The 18,431-nt window shown below is 30.9% G+C and overlaps 1 protein-coding gene across 1 annotated transcript; it reads left to right on the top strand.

The window, feature by feature from the left end:
- Positions 1–1,283: 1,283 nt before the first annotated feature.
- Positions 1,284–17,979, top strand: LOC131845878 (leucine-rich repeat-containing protein let-4). The gene is made up of 5 exons (XM_059195025.1): positions 1,284–1,759; positions 13,610–13,796; positions 14,693–15,254; positions 15,441–15,526; positions 16,328–17,979. The coding sequence occupies exons 1-5, from the start codon at positions 1,737–1,739 to the stop codon at positions 16,550–16,552; spliced, it is 1,083 nt and encodes a 360-aa protein (XP_059051008.1). The 5' UTR covers positions 1,284–1,736; the 3' UTR covers positions 16,553–17,979.
- Positions 17,980–18,431: the final 452 nt, after the last annotated feature.

Below are 18,431 nucleotides of genomic sequence, written 5' to 3' on the forward strand. Positions count from 1 at the left end.
ATGAGGAAAACAAACTATATACCATCTACATGAACAACACCCCATGATTTAATGTGATGTAAGATGTTTTCTTTTTGATGATAATGGAAGGATGCACGACGTGTGCCTCATACCATTATCATCAAAAAGAAAAGTCTCGGTTTACGCTGACGGAGCACCAGTAGAGGATGATAAGATGAGCATGAAGTCAAGTCAGTTAACACATCTTGGCAAATGACAATTACGACAATGGATTCCAGAGGGAATTGCGAAGAGATAAACCTGACAATATATTGGTAGCAATGAGGTTGCTAGTCCACATTAATAACAATCCCCTTCCCCCCTGACGCCATCGGTTACCTTTGTAATCTGTTACATGAGGATTAAGATTTCAGACATCCATATCAAACCATACCTTTGACGGCTTTGGTAATTTCGAGTTTAGTACATCGCCTTACCTTTGTGCGAAAAACCGAACCCGCGACTGTCGAATTTTTCGCACGGTGCAAGCATTTGTATTCATAGGTACGATTGTTTGTATCGATTTGTATGTTCCTATATATAATATGTAAACATTTACAAAAATATGATGTATTTAAGTATATTTATCGGGTCTATTAACAATAATATAAGCACTGCTTAGTTTGGATCTAGACAGCGCTGTGTGAATTGTCCTGGTTTGTTTTTATTATTCTACCCTATGATTTCAGTTTAATAATCACTCACCGCTCAAAACAAATACAATTTACAAAGCAAGCTTAGCAACTGGTAGGTGAGACATTGTACTAACTCCAGTTCATTAAAATATACCTAATTTTGTTATGTAGCCAGCTCAAACTTAATCAGCTTTTATGTAGTACACCCAGGTAGACAAAGCGTTTTTTGTACATAAAGCATATAGGTCCAAACTGGACAACACAATTGTGTCTAAAATTAGACAAATATCCTTTCAGCAATTTTGTCGTCAAAAGCTAACCAATATACAAACAGATTCATTTTCTTATTTTGGTTATCTACAAAATTTAATTAAAAAACAAATAGATAAAGATAGTGGTTTACGTAGATAACTATTGTTAATATATAAAATAATACAGATAGTATTATTTCATATACTTATAAATAGTTTCCGAGGCCAATAACCATCAATTCTCCGCTATTATCCAATTGCAAACACTTACCAGAGGACAAAATTCACATCTTACAGTAGACGGATTGTGTTCTTTACGAGCACGTACGATACTCATGCCACCTCATTTTCATGCAAACTTAACAAACCTTTTATTGAAGTGGAAGCATAACAAAGACAATCATTGACTGAACAAATACACGAACAATAAACATAATCGAATAATCAATCGGGGCATTTAGATACGAGTATCTAATGTAATGATATCTTGTCCAAATGAATGTTACGTGTCGTTATTGTCTTGAGCGATTCGTCTGAGTATGTAGATACGGAGCGTGGTTCAGGACAAGCGCTGATAAAAGATTGTTACGACAACAGTATCCGTTGATCCTCCGCCGAGGAAAGAACTATTCCTGACCCACGTAGAGGAATCTGTAGTGGCGAGTGCATTAATTGAATTGACTCAACGAACGCTTCCCGTCGTTGTTTCGCACTCCCTAGTGAATCTCTTGACGTCCAACCGAGCCAGTTGGGAAGCAACGAAGTTATTGGTTTGTAAAACGACAAGTGGTTTGTGATAGTGATGTGGACCCTGAGTTGATCGTATACCTAATATCAGTTATATTAGTGAATGGATATTCTCACAATGAATAGGTATGTGTATATTGAACCACCTAGCTGTATTATTCTTAGAAATTTATTATTGTAATTAATACCTACATTCATACTTCTACATACATCATCATAATTCGGAAACAGCAGAAATACATACACATATACAAATATGTCTATACAATTAAAACTGACTAATATACAACATCTTAGTGTCTACAATGTATCAAATTTATTTCGAAAATGTCGTTAACAAATGTACAATGAATGTTAGGAATTTATATAAAATATTATAATAATTAAGTATCTAATTAGTGATTAATTATATTAACAATTTTTCTAAAGCGCTTAGAATGACACACAAGCTGATGATCTACCTGATGGAAAATAATATCATTCGTCTATGTGCCTACATGTTACCATAAATATTAGCTATAATGCACTCACATGATACTTTTCAAGCCTGTGTAGACATTTGTAAATACAACATTTACAAATGTTGTTTTGCCATCATACCCTCATAGGCTGTCTCTACCTTTGCACACTTAAAAAAAATTGATATGGATATAGTCTGGCTACCTTTTATCCTGATCGTAACGTTTTCCAGACACGCGAAATCGCACGTTAAAACTACCCAGTATACTGTTAAAGATAAGGTAAAAATTAAAAATTAATTTCTATCAATATTTGTTCCAATAAGTTGATACTTATATGAGTTGTTTTCAAATTGTCAATATTACAAGATTACATAGAATTAATAGCTTGTTAATTATCAACACAATTCTGTAATGAGAATATAATTATATAAACCCAACTATCTCCATAATTAATGTCACAAAAGGTTATATTCCAATACCTAATTACGCATATTGCATGTACTAATTGCATCAATACTCTTAGTAGTTATTACACTATATCATTACGATATATCTATAATAAACAATATCTCTCTAGATACTGACAAAGTAATAATCTCACCACTAATTTTATTCCGTGTTAAATGTCGTTGCTATAGAAAAGAAATCCATGTAAAAACCTATACCGAGTCGCATTACGTCCTTTTCGACTACTTCGGCATCAGTAGGTTCTTAAGAACCCGTACCAAATAGTGGAACAGTAATGGGTTGTTATGAAGATGATTGATTTATAAAATAAATGTAACTTTATAATTTTCTCTAATACCTAATTTACTCGTAAATAAATATTAATTAGAAATAGTTGATAAACTAATGTTCTGATGTAATGACTATTAATTTTCTTTAAACCTTTGATCATTCATTCTAGCCACAGATTTTTTGGACCTCGTATTATAAGCTTGAATAGAGTCCACATTATCTTTCGGGGCATTTACCTATACAAAGAGAAAAATTGGTGAGACTATTGAGACAAGGTTTCTAGATCATACAGAAGAATCCCGAGTAATAGTTTTCTCCCGACGTTACTAACTATTCAAAACATAAGCTTTAATTAGAGTACATGTATATTGCATATTACAGAAGGGTTGTGATATCCTATCTTCTTAATGAGCGTTTAAAATGATTTGTTTGAACGCTGGTGTTATCAACAATGATTTATATGTTTTCTAGACGACAATGTAACCACTTCGAAATTATCTTACGTTAGTATTTCAAACTCCACTCTTTTATATTTCTGCCTATCAGCAATAGTTTTAAAGTAAAAGTCAAATTCATTTATAATATATTTCTTGTTACATATCTATGTTAAAATTGAAAAAGACTGTATCACAGTCTCTCTCTCTCTCACATCATCTCTAACAATCCATTCGGCCATCTTTATATCCACCTTTGAAATGGTCCAATGTTTAACTCTACTCGTAATTTGATATCTCTATCCTTACATCTAGAGTCATATGAATTTGTTACTATATGTACAGTCATTGTCATTATAATTACACATAAAAGAAAAGTTCCGGTTGAATCATGGAAATAAAAATATAATCACTCATATCATATTAATCTGATATTTATCACTGTTAACCAACTGTGTTTCGAATACACATGATTAAATTCATTATTGATTATTTTTCCGTTTTATTAAACCTTTTTTAATGTAACTGTGACAGCAGTTATGTGTATTATTATCGTACCTACTGTTATAAGAGAGCTATATACTTCTTACACCTAGCAGCTTATGTGTAGTTATGCAAATCCTTAAATAGCTTTATGGAAACGATTGGTTAGGTTTTAATAAGGTCACTAAAAATGATTAGGTCATCTCGTGTTATTGTTATGTGACTATTAAGGGATGATTCAGATGAGCTCTATACAGAAATTTACAGGTACATGTTAATTTTCCGTATAAGGGCTGAAATAATACCTATGAAACAAGTACTGGAAGACCAGCAGTAATCTTGTGGCCTTCATTTTCAAGTATGTTATGATTAGTGTATCTGTTTATAAGTATATACTCTAACAAGAAGTGTAATAATGTTGATGTTGTAAATGGTAATATTGTCTCATTTTATTATGTTTTCACAACCTTACTTAATTGCCAGACCTTCGTTATCATATACATAAAACTAGCATAGTATGCTTTTTGAGACGAAAGATAGCCTATGTCCACCCTCCTGGACAATGTGTCTTCATGTTAATTGTCAGCCGTTTAGTCGTTAAAGGTAACACAAACAGACAGACACATTTTCATCTTTTTATTATTAGTATATGGATAAAATTTCTCTACTCACTTTCCCATCCAAATGTAAAAAACGATGGGCACTTTAGTTAGTTTGTTACATAATATTTATAGCGAGCGGGGCAATACCGAGTTTTTTATTCATTCATTAATCGAACGTAATTTTCGTATATTTATGTTATAGATATCATACATATCTTGCCATTCCAGCGGACAAAGACGTTGTCTCTAATGCTGCAATATCGCTGCCTTATCACTCTTCAACCAAAAATACAGGTATGCTGAGGGCTGAGGGCCTGAGGCACCCATGCACGCAGACATTTTAGAAACTCTACCTCGATAAAAATATGTCTATCTCTTGTTCACTGTAATATAACTACAATCTAGATAGAATACTTGCACACCTTACTGTTTTTATGTAAAACTTATATTTTTACGATAAACACAATAATTAAAGCTTGTTTATTATATTTTAGTAATCGATTTATTGTTATCTTCTATCTATATATCATATGATTGATTTTTCTAATGTTATTAGTTTTATTGTTTTTAACCCGCAATTTATAATAGAAATCGGCGATAACTAAAGTCTATCTACTGATTGCGTTATCTAGGACTACCTATTTTTCAATTAAAAATAAGTCGTCCTTATTATTCTGTGAAGCTCTATTTTACAAATTACAGGATCACTACATTATTACTGTATTGGATAAGGTTTGGTGTACATTAATAATGTACGTAATAAACATAAATGTTATATGAACTAAGTAGGTATTGTTAGAACAACTGTCCATAGATCACATTTTACGTAACTAAAGTCTGGCTTTTTATCTCTGAGACAAAATGACATTACCTATGTCCCTTGTACCATCTTTTTGCGATTCTTAGATAGTGTTATGTCACAATCGGTAATTAATATTAATTACCGATTTTTATCGATTACCTACTTTAAAATTATTTCTGAGTATTTATTTAAAACATATTAACACAAAATTAATAAAGTACAGGCAGGCCATAAATATAGGGTTATTGTATCAATATTTGTTTTCCTTAATTGACCTATGTACATATATTTCACTAAAACAAATACTAACTGCCTCTTTAATATAATATCTAAAGGTTTGTAAGTTTTACAGCACGAATAAAATTGCGGTCATATCGCAAAATTTCATATATGTTTCATTACACAATTATTTATTAACATATTAGTTAAGCTACCGTAAATTATGACGTATATATACGTATGTAGTAAAAAACGCGGTTGTTTTTAATCGTGAATAATACAAAGACGGAGAAAGAAAATGAAATAAATATAAACTAAAATGATGAGTTTTAAATCTTTTAGTTAGGATCTACTAGTATCGGTTTTTACAATATAATAATGATATAAAAATAACCTTTATAATATATGATATATATATAATAATTGCCTATAACATACAATACCATATTACAAAATAGTCTATTACATGTTACATTATGATAAATTCTACGATTGACCACGACTAAATTAAATAAAATTCATAAATGTTATCTACATTTATTGATAGAGAGCCGATCTACAATATTGTCAGGGGCGTGGACGCATCATAAAGATCAATCAGACAATTGAGGCCGCTACGCATGATGCGCAGGAGTGCCCTCCGCATCGCTTTATATCTACAGCTTCCGTTGAATTCCGTTGAACGCTTGATCGGGAACTGAATTCAATATTGTTGCAGTTTTTTTAGACACAATGGGCTCTATAGGACTATTAAAACTATTATTAAAGATGTTAATTGGGTTTTATTAGTTAGAATAACGTAAGAGAGTAAATTCGAAATTTCGTGCAACCAGTTTCAATGATTAAGGAATCATGTTTCTTTCAATATATAGCACGTCTGAATTTTTACCCGATACCTAAACACAGGTGTAAAAACAAGATTGAATATTGAACCAATTTATTTAGTTGTTCGTAATTTAAATTAACTATAGATAACCCTAGACAATGGGTATTAAACAACAGATTAAAATACTTAAATACATTTTTTGTAAATACATACATATTATATTTAGAAAATAGTCAGACCAATAAAAACAATGATACTCATGAATCCAAATATTTGCATCGTGCAAAGAATCAAACCCCCGACCATCGGTAGTAAGGCGGTGTATGTATAACCACCGAGAATGTTATTTAATACACATATGGATATGTGCCGTATCAATGAATGTGATGTTATATCTACATATACCTAAATCATAAATGATAACAGAAGGAAAATATGCTCACAACATAAATGATAATTATTATCATGAATGATTCATTTCATTCCCAGTTTTGTTCTGAGAAGTTTTCTATTAAAGAAGTTAAGTCAACAATTAAGATGAATTAATATGACCTCCTAACAATTAAGACAGTTGACTGCAAGATCCACAGTCGATGTTATCTTATAAGTATTTTAATCTAGAACGAATATGTATACAGTGTGGTATTATTATGACTATGAAAAGAAAACAATGTTCTCATGTTACCATAGAAAATAGTATAAATAGCATTTTTTCTAAATGCTTACAACCGTTTGTGTTTTTTGAATACTGTTATTTTCGAGATTACAATACTAGTATATCTAATAATAGTGTTTTAAAAAATAAGTTACACTATTTTGATACTAAAATAATTAAGACTATTTTGAGTATTCTAAAAATATTTCCTTAAACGGAAATAACTATTCAGATAGTTTAGTTCTTAGTTGTAATACTAAGTAGGTACAGTGAACTCAAGTTTCTGCGTATCAATTAATCTACATGTAGATAGGTACACCAGTACAATCATTCATATGCTTCATATGTTCATTATGATTGCCTTGAAAATTTTGCATTACGTATCTAATCAACCGACATTTATCTTAACATCTAAATGATAACATGGAAGCAAGCATTATTGCGGTTTTATGAAGAAGTAATAAGAGTTTCATGAAGTCTACGATGGAAGGGCATATTGTAATTTATACGTCTTTCCGTCCATTATTTTTAAAGGATTGGTAGATAATCAATCAAACCGATCAATCCGATATCTAACGAAACTATATTAAGACAATCGGCGGGTATGATGATGTAGCTGGAACGAAGAGTATGAAAACTGTAACAGAATAACTCAATCTCAAATTTGTGCTTATTTAATTTATCTAAATAAATTTAGATGTAGGTTATATTTAAGTACAGTAGTAACCACTACTGTAGGTAATTACAAAAAGAAAAGATGTAGTCCCGACTTTTCCATTGGACAGACCCTAAACCTTCCAATTCAACAAAAGTGGCAAGCAAAGTGGTAGATGTAACACGCCTAAAGTTAGACAAGAAAGATCGTAATAACAAGTAGGTACTCGTATATTAGTCAACCTGAAACCTCCTCTATCAAAATGACTAAAAAGTAATAAGAAATACTTACTCATGTAAGTATATTATTTAACAAAGAATTAAAATACTTAATAATATACCTATCTACTGAAGAATAATGGATATAGCGAACAAAAGGCGTACATTGACGTCACGCTGAGCGATGTACAGCGGTGTTCAAGCGTTGGGACTGATGCTGTCAGATTATGAGGATGCCTCCCATTATACCATGCACTACACTATTATTGCATTACATTAAACCCCCTAATTTGATATTAATTTTGCCTCCATTATTTTCATTATCTCTGCTGACATAACATTAAGAATAACTAACATGTTTTACAATGTCACCATATCTGACCAAGGAAAATTATAGGTGCCGTGTTAACAGTGCCGTAAATAAGTGGCTATATGATATTTCTCTGAGAATAATTTCCGCATGGACATTGTGTATAGATAACAATCAAATTGTCGTTGACATATTCAAGCTCAAAGCTATTTAATGTTAACAACGTGATTGCTATTACCATAATATTGTTTCGTACAAGAATGAAATTTTGCGACTTTCCCTGCATAGGTGGTTGGACTCTGGTGACTAATAAATGTATCAAGTCTTAATAAAATGTTCGGTTCGGTTCGAAAAATACATTAAAATGATAATAAATTATTCTTATTTAAATTGGTATGTATTTTTAATAGAACATGATAGTTATTGCTAGGTAGATACTACGATATATTCTTTACTTGAATGGTTAATCTTTCAAACACGTCCCATCCGATCAATCCTCCGTCCAATTCAAATGGGGATCGAAATTACGACAGCCTGAGCCGAGGTTTGAACCCCTAGCCATGCCCTCAGACTAAAGTCGAATCCGTCAGCCGCAAGTTGGCCTTCAGCCGAGAGGCTGTCCTTAGTCCATAAGTCTATAAGTCCTTCCGCGGGTTTGGAATGCCATCTGCACTCGCCCCCTATCGTCCGGTGAAGCTGTAATGATTAGCTGCGGCCAACAGCAATAGAGTAGTCCGAAAAAAACCTATTTCATAGGAAGATCGAGCCATATGTTTCTAATTCCTTTATATATAATTCTTTGTATCTATGTTCTATATGATTTCTTGATAAATCTCTATGCAATTTAATTATTAACACTCTAGCCCTAAATTAAGTACTTTCCTTTGTGAAAGTAAATATACTTTTTAGGCTTAGTCGATATTAACAGTACAGAAATTCAAGTAGGTATAATCAAATATTAATGTAATGATGATTAAATAATTAATGTAATAGCTGTATTTAGTTATTTCACAATGTAACATTTTACATAATTTCCTTATAAAAATATTATTGTAATACTAAGAGTTTTAGAATCAATTATATAAAAATTGGTTACGCTCATGTTAAGTGTATTCACTGATTGCAAATGTCACGTGGCGTTCTCGACACTCAGGTTTCCAGGACAAAGACCTAGAAACTCGAATCGTGGCTATGACACCGGACCCTAATTGCCACTTCTATTTGCGTTCACAATTAAGATATGGACGATATCACTATTGTGGCAATATTTGTAAAACATTATAAATCGATATCTTAGCTAAATATGTATTCTTTAAATTTCAATGTCTTAGAATAAAAACAAGATAAAAATAAGAATACTAGATACTATACTCTCGAGCTCTCTCTGCAGAGAGAGTCTACTCTGCGAATGCGAACACCACCACATATGTAACTCCAGAGTCATTCGCATTCATAATATTTACTTCAGGGGTATTATTCATTATGATTCTAAACCGAATATAATTACAAATTGATACAGCAGATGACGGAACCATGCAAACCAATAAAAGAAAAATGGTTTTTAATGGTACAGATATGTTCTTTATATTTTTTCTTCATTCATTTCTTGAAAAATAACTTACGTTAAAATTTTCTAACATATGTACATATACCTAAATGTATTGGACTTGATCTTTTCTGGTCTATGGTCAACAATGTCATCGGAATATCCGAAGGTACTTGGCTGATAAGCCCAGCTGCAGTTAACGACATGTTCGGAATATTCGCGCTGGTAACGCTAGCTGGAGTAAAATATATCATTTTAGCTGCAGATATCACATTGTTATTTTAAATGCATAATTAAAAATTGTAAAGTTTAAGAGACATTCTGATAAACACTTTCTCTAACTCAACTAACTAATAAATACATGCACATTTTGCATTATACCTATTACATAGATGTACTATCGGTAGTATTTTTATTGTAAAATTGGACTTAACGAAGTTCTTTATTTCGTGCTAGCTTATTCCTCCTGGCTTCGCACGGATGCATACTATAACACGTATGCATTATACGTATATAAACATTCCCCTTGAATCCTTCTATCTATTACTGAAAATGGATTCTAATCCTTTGCGTAATTTAAGAGATATAGGCGAACAGACAGCTGTGGCAACTTTGTTTTTTACCTACAAGGTAAGGATTCAATCAATATTATAATTTAATAGTTTAGTTGGGTATATAAATAATTAATCATATATCTCTTAGATATTATTCATATCTTCTCTTCATGTACGAATGTTGAGTGAATGGGAGATATTCCAAGTTAAATGACCTAGATTTTAATTGATATTTTTAATAAAATAATAAAATGATGTTAAACGTAACTTTTAATCTAACAATATATTTTTTAACAAAGACAGAATTTATTACTCAAATACAATTATGTATATGAACCTCTATGTTCATTCAACATGCCCCCTTAATTGTATTTTAATTTAACATGTCTAAGTATTTAAGAACACCACTAAACATTTTAAGAAAACTACTTTTAAAAAAAATATTAATATTACTTACTCACTGAACTATAACTATTACAATAAACAAATAAAAAAAAACTTCTGTCTTAAAATAAAATAAAATAACTTGTATAGTTGCCCCCTTCATTTTGTTTTATAAACTAAGAAATAATATAGGACTTTAAATAAGAAAATTTTACATTTCCAAGAGGCTTCGTCAGAATATCAGCAATTTGATGCTCAGAGGGGCAATATTTTATTTTTAAAAGTTCTTCACTGACTTTTTCGTGTATATAATGATATCTGACATCGATGTGTCTTCTGTTCATAATACCGTTGTTAATTACATGAATTGTACTTTGTTTATCTACATAAAGCGTTGCAGTAACTTCTTCGTTTACTACCTCACTAATTAAGTTTTTTAGGTACATTAACTCCCGGCAACAATCTGCAGCTGCTATATATTCGGATTCCGATGATGACATGGCAACTATGGTCTTGATGACCATGTAATAGGACCTCCACATAGAAAGATTATATAGCCTGTTGTGCTCTTTCTTGTATGTGGATCATTAGCATAATCAGCATCACAATAAGCTTCTAAATGTAGATTACTGTTATAAAATTTAATACCTGAATTCGATGCCCATAGCAGGTACCTTAATATTCGTTTTCCATTAATGACATCTTGCTTTGTTGGTTTTTCCACTCGTCTACTACAAAAATTAACCGCAAATGCTATATCAGGACGAGTTTTATTAGCAACATATAATAGCGACCCTATAAGTTCTCTGTAAGGAAAATACGAATTATTAAAATCAATTTCTTCATCTTCTGTCTCTTCTTTGCTCCGATGCACATTGGTATTGGAGTACTTTTACCATCTTTCATTTCAAATTTATTTATTATTTTGTTAATGTAATTTTCTTGTGTTAATGTAATATGATTATTTTCATTTTTATTAATTTATATTCCTAGAAATAAACTAGGTTCTGTATTCAACGTCATTTCAAATTCATTTTCCAGCTCTTTTATTAACTTCTCCATTTCTTTTTTATCTTTTCCCATGAGTATTCCATCGTCTACATAAATACCCAATATAAGTGATTCATTTTTAAACAAACATTGATCAGCTTTTATAGGTAACAATCCTTTATTTTTTAAATATGATGTAAATCTCTCGTTTTGTTTGAAATGGTTAAGTGAGAAATTGTGTTGTGGTGGATTTACCAGTTTAATCTTAAAATGTTTAGTGGTGTTCTTAAATACTTAGACATGTTAAATTAAAATACAATTAAGGGGGCATGTTGAATGAATATAGAGGTTCATATACATAATTGTATTTGAGTAATAAATTTTGTCATTGTTAAAAAAACATATTGTTAGATTAAAAGTTACGTTTAACATTATTAAAAATATCCATTAAAATCTAGGTCATTTCACTCGGAATATCTCCCAACTCAACAAGCTAAAGATAATTTTATTTTTGTAGTTTGATATAATTAATTAGGGAAGATTATTTTATCGTTGACTTCTTGACAGTAAATTTATTTTCCAGTAACTACGATAAAAAGAAGGGAAAAACAATAAATCACGTATTGAGATTACAAAACTCGAGTTACTTTAGTTTTAAAAGTACGATGATGTTATGACTAAGCTGTATTTTATACAATAACACACGTGTCTGTGCTATTTAATGATAATCAATTAGTATTGATATTACTTTCATGCAACACCTTTTATGTTTTCTGTTTACAATTAACAGAGTACAAAACAAGAAATCGTATTATCAGTTACCTCTTTTTCATTTGTAAGTACTGATAAATTTTCTTATCAATCTCAGGCTAATATAAAGGTATATATTTTTATAACACGTGCCACATACAATAAGTATCTACCTAATGCACAAGCAACAGATTAACCTAAATTAATAGTTTAATATTTTCTAAAAAATTTATCAACGTGAACTATAGATAGCTGTGATTTACATTATACTCTATCTAATGTTTGTACATGAACATTGCAAGACTTGCCAGACCAGATATTATTATTAGTTCATTATTATCTTTATATCACTCCCCATACCGAATCACTTCATAATTACACTTATAACATCCCTGTTTTTGTCACGGAAGTTAAAACACTTTCCAGGTGAAATAGATATATCTATTTTTCAAACGAATACTAATAGTAAAATATTTTAAAGATTTATATAATTATATACTACCACAGATAACATAATATATACTACTATGTAGATATTTAAATACCTGTACTTTACTTTCCGCTGCCACTCTCTACCATTTTCTCTCTCCTCACATGCTGTCGTGTATAAATCTTATTATTTGTAGGCGTATTATCATATGTATTTATTCGATGAAGAAATGTTACTTATTTATTACAATGATAAAGAAATTCGAGGTCATAATAAAGGGAACATAAATTTATCAAGTAGGTATATTACTTATCTCAGACATATGTAGCTCATGATTATAGTATGACATCAAAGGCTAAAGTAAATAAAAAAATAATCAGCATCAACGAAGTGACAACGACGTGTTCATATGTAAAACAAGCAAATTAACATAGTTTTACCTATTTATTAGTAAAATATTTTGCCTATATATTATATATTGTAGAACCATTTTAAAGTATGTTATGTAGCGATGATAATTATGGAGGTATAATAATGTTTGGGTAACCCAATATTATCCTCATTCTATCATCATCCACAGGTGCTCCAACAGAGTACACCATTAGATCAAACAGGTACTCCATTCCATGCTTAGGTACATCCTAAAAGATTATGTGTAGATAATACAATTTTAAAGTGGCACGGAAATTTTAAAATAATGAAACATTCTGACTCATTTTGCTTTAATTCTATTTACGCTATGAACGTAGAACTTCTATACATGTTTAGATAAAAATAATTGACAAGCGAAGATATTGCGCGAAAAATTCATTTAATCATTAGATAAGACCATTATCCGTCTTTTTATAAAACGGAACTCACTATTGGAAAGCATTAATTGGTAGATAGACATTGACGTTATGATTACCGTTGGTTACAGAATAAAAGTCGACTCCTTAATATTGGTCCTGTGGGCGTGTTGTACCTTGACTCGGTGTTCTAGTGATGTGGATGTATTATCACCAAAACTGACACGATGTACTCACGAGCGTGCCTACGACATGTACGGCGCCTATTGCGGTGGTCTCCGTCTTGAGAAGATTCCAAATCTAAAGAGCAGTATAGAGGTATGTATCTCAAAGGTTCAGAATTCATACAAAATCCATCATTGTGTAAATCAATTACCTAAATACTTTGCTTCTGTTATAATGTTCGATTTTTGTATAATCAAATAAGAAATATAATTTTTGACAACCTTGGTCTAACGGTTTAGCACGCCGCCTTACTTCCGATGGTCGCGAGTTCGATTCCTCGATGAGTATTAATTTTTGTATCGGTCTGAGTTTTTTCTATGTATATTATATATTTACCAAAAAAAATATCTACGGATTTATATCAGTTATCTAGTATCCATAACATTGATATTTAATACAAATAAAAATATAACTATACGCTACATAGTTAGCTATCTGCCCTCTATAGATCAGTACAATCTTCAAAATTGGTATACATGATCTAACATTAGTTCACAGTGAAACGAATGTATCTGATGTACATGATGAATAAAAGGTATAGAGTGCTTTGTAAGGAAAAATATGAAGATAATTCAAATGCAACTAGGTAACTGTCAGTACTGGCACGGTACACTCGATGGAAAGTTATGTGTCAACGATATGGCTTTGTTTCCTGTCTTCTATTATTCCTATCAGATTGCTTTTGTAGACATATATCAAATAAAATTATATTCAACTTAGATGCTGTTTTACCCAAAAACCCTCACAGTAACAAAAGTGTATAATAAAATTTCATAAAAAAAAATATGGCAAAAAATATGATTACATAATTTAAAAACAATACAAAAGTCCATGTCCAAGGAGTTCGCTACAAACAGTATATACCTACCTACTCTGTAGACTGTTTATTTAGGTAGATACACCTAGAAGTAGAAAAAAGAACTGTAAAACAGACAAACTATAGGTAATTATGAAACACAAAACTAAACTTAAAATGTTTTACTTTTCAGATCTTGGACTTCAGCGAGAATAGATTAAATGAGTTGCAAGCTAGCACATTCACAAATTACCCAAATATAAAGTTTTTATATTTAGTTGAAAATCAATTGTATCGTATTGATGAAAACGCATTTGCTCCGCTTATATACTTGCAGACTTTAGATCTTTCGAACAATGTCATATTACAATTACCACAGACTATGTTCCAGCTACCGTCCTTACGAAATTTATATTTGAAAAATAATCCACTACTCCATCTAAGTATAAACAACCTACAATTAAGAAAACCTATAAATGCACCTTTGGAGTTATTAGATTTATCTAATTGCAAGCTTGAAAAATTACCAAATTGGGGAACTTTACCACATTTGGTACAATACAATATATCACACAATCCATTAATAACTATTGATGCACAACATTTTGCCTCGATGTGCGGCTTGAAGAAGGTTGATATTTCAAAATCTATAGACAAAATAGAAAATGTATGTGAACTAAAACCTACGATTCATTGGTTTCAAGTAAATGCAATTTCAATGGATTTGGATGATTACGCCAGGCTGAATTCAAAAGGTCAGTATATATATACATATATTTACAACTATCCCTACCGTCCAGTTCGGCTAGCTAATTCAGTTGAGAATAACTGGCAAGAAACTCAACTGGTACATTTTTATTATGTTAAACATGAAAAAAAGACACGTAGTATTTAACTTTAAAATTAATTCTTTAATTGTGTATTTATTATTCTTCTTTCAGAATTCAATGAGTGCCCGAGTATGACAGAAAATGATTTAATAGTTCTCAATACCACGCACCATACATGCAGAAGCATGTACTCGAAGGTTAGTTTTTAAATATTAATACCCTGACTAGACATCGTGTTATTATATGAATAATACCCGTAGTACCCCTCTGTACAATGACTTTGTACCAGAATATCTCACCGTTAATTCAGCAAACAGCTTACAAGGAAAGCTAGCTGAGAAATAAGTGAGACAGAGGTTCAGGAATAATTAGGCATACTTTTTATTCCTGATGTCAAGACTTTTCTGGCGTATTGGTTCAATAAGAATATTTCAATATTAGAAGTCAATTTTTTATAGATTATAATTTATACATAATCTTCATTGCACTTTTAATTTATTTTATAACTACTAAATATATTTGTTATAGTAACATTACTTATCTATAGGTTAAACTGTAAACATCTTCGTTGTTTTCAATTGTTGAACTAAGCACAAATTACAATCCAATGACTACCTGGAATGCCTAATAATAAGTATGTATGCCATATTCATTAAATAATCACTGTTAAGAAGAAGTCCTCGTCTCAATGTCGTGCCTCTCTCGCTCAAGTTGCGCTACACTATATTTATTGATAGCTATTTAGCCACCAGTTATTAATAATTGAAAATTTTACGTAATACTGAATAAAAAAGTTTAATATATTGTAAGTAAGAATCACGATCTAGAATCACGATTTTCAAACAAAAACGCATCAAAATCGGTCCATTTGTGAACTATGGAGCTATGATGCCAGACACGTCGAACATATAACACCCTCTTTTTGGTGTGTAGTAAAAGTAGTGGTCTCTAATTTTTCCACGATTACCGTTTTCAAATTCTTTTTGTTATTTTTACAGTTTCATAACACATTCACTTCGCGGCGCACCTGGTTGAAGGTGACCGGTGGACTGGCAGGCTTTTTGGTCTGTTTCATGCTGTTACTGTATATCATGCATCGATATAATGTAGCTCAAACCAAGACACCGGCCGAGAAGATCAAGAAGGTAACGCCAAAGAATGAGAACGATAGAGATGCAGCGAAACCGATTCTCAACGACTCGAGTGACGTTTCCCGGCTTTAGTATTTTGAGCATGCGTCCTGCAGGGTGAACAAGTACAGAAAAGAAGAGGAAGATAGCCTTTCGGACGTCTTACCGTTCGACGGATAGGCCGAAGGTTTGCTAGGAATGCCATGCACGAACCCGGCAGACTATAATTACTATTCCAAAAGTTACAATTAGATCTGGAACCGACTACATAGAATTATATAGACTGTAATTCTAGTGTTGTCGCAAATATTTGATTGCCCTCTCCATGTTGATGAATTGTTATTGCATTATGCGTATTTAAATCTCATCAAAAAGTTAATACAACTTGCGGAGGATCTTTACACAGTCATAAAAAGAAAAGATTTGATGATAATTTAATGAGTATTGGTTGTATTACACGCACAGCTAGTATTGTATAAAATAAATTTTAACAAACAAAAAGTTATAGTATATTTGGAAATCACAGTTTGGGCTTGCTTTGCCAAAATAACGTTGAGTTTGTGCATTTTTAAGTAAATAATTATTTAGTTCGTATATCAACCAAAAATAGATCTGATATAAATTTAGTATCTAGTTTCTTTTATTTTAATACTTAGTAATATATTAGCTAGTGATATCCTGTTTATAATTCTATAAATCTAAACAACATAACGACAAATGCATTTGTACTCTTCACAACCTGTATTGCATGTAGTAGAAATAGTAGGTACCACCTGATTCGGTTGAAACACGAAAAATTGTGTCGATGTTATTCAATATATGTGAAAAGAACGATATAAAATTTGTCGTTTCATAAAAGTCACCATTATAATAAATTAATGATTATAGAGTATGTAATATCTACATTTTAGTAATCTACCTACATTTGCAATGATCTCACATGTAGGTATTGACGGTAGTTCGTGCTATTCCTCAATTTTGTTAATTTATAAGTGACCGTAAAATGTGTAAGGACGATGGAATAAATTTGTACATTTACTTTTAAAATTATTTTCATCATTGTTTTTTTTTTCGATTTCGATGTATTTTTTTGATCTAATTGGTCGTAGAATAATCTGCATATCCACATATAATGCTCATCAAGTAGTAGTCCCCGAGTCAGAGGTTATTTTCGTCAACAATTTCCTTTCGGCCAAAAACATCAAAAACGTTTCTAAATAAAACTATCTTAACCATTTTAGTAATGTAAATGCAAAATTTATCGTTGTAGTGAATGTAATTATAAGAGGCTTTCGGAAAGGCTGATTAGGGTTACTAATAATCGTGCTATAATATTTGTATAGTATTTACTGATTTTACCATTTAGTTATCAAATGACTTTGGTACGTAAAGGACATGTGAGTAATATAAAAAATAATAATAAGGTGCAATTATGTAAATGTAAGTCTAAAATGCTATTATAATAAATATATATATTTAAATTGGTACAATTTATATAGACGCCATGTTTTTAAAAATTATATGAAAAAAAAAATATTTTCGGATAAGTACAAATACTTAGGAAAACTAATTTTCCTATGGTTTTCTTTTGGAATTTATGTATTTTATTGAATATTGTACTGTAATAATTGATAAATGTATTTTATTAACACAACCATCCATATGATTATGAGAAATCTTAACATATTTGGTTTTAGTTTCTGAATGTTATAATAATAATTAGGTATTATATAGTAATTAAGGCAGATTTAAAATCTACCAATTTCTTTATTTGAGAAAACATTTTTTGTATAATTTGCATGGTAAACGTAATAAAGCACTGTGATAGATTATTAGGTACTAAATATTTTTTTAATAAATATCCATTGAATAAATAAATGTGATTACTATTATTTGTACCTTAACAGTAACTACTCGAGTTGCAAATTCGTTGTTGTAATTACTTTAGGCATAATTTTAAATTTTCTATTTT

Source organism: Achroia grisella, unplaced genomic scaffold (genome assembly GCF_030625045.1).
Source record: "Achroia grisella isolate CSIRO2021 unplaced genomic scaffold, CSIRO_AGI_Agris_v1 utg487, whole genome shotgun sequence".
In the NCBI taxonomy this organism is placed as follows: domain Eukaryota; kingdom Metazoa; phylum Arthropoda; class Insecta; order Lepidoptera; family Pyralidae; genus Achroia; species Achroia grisella.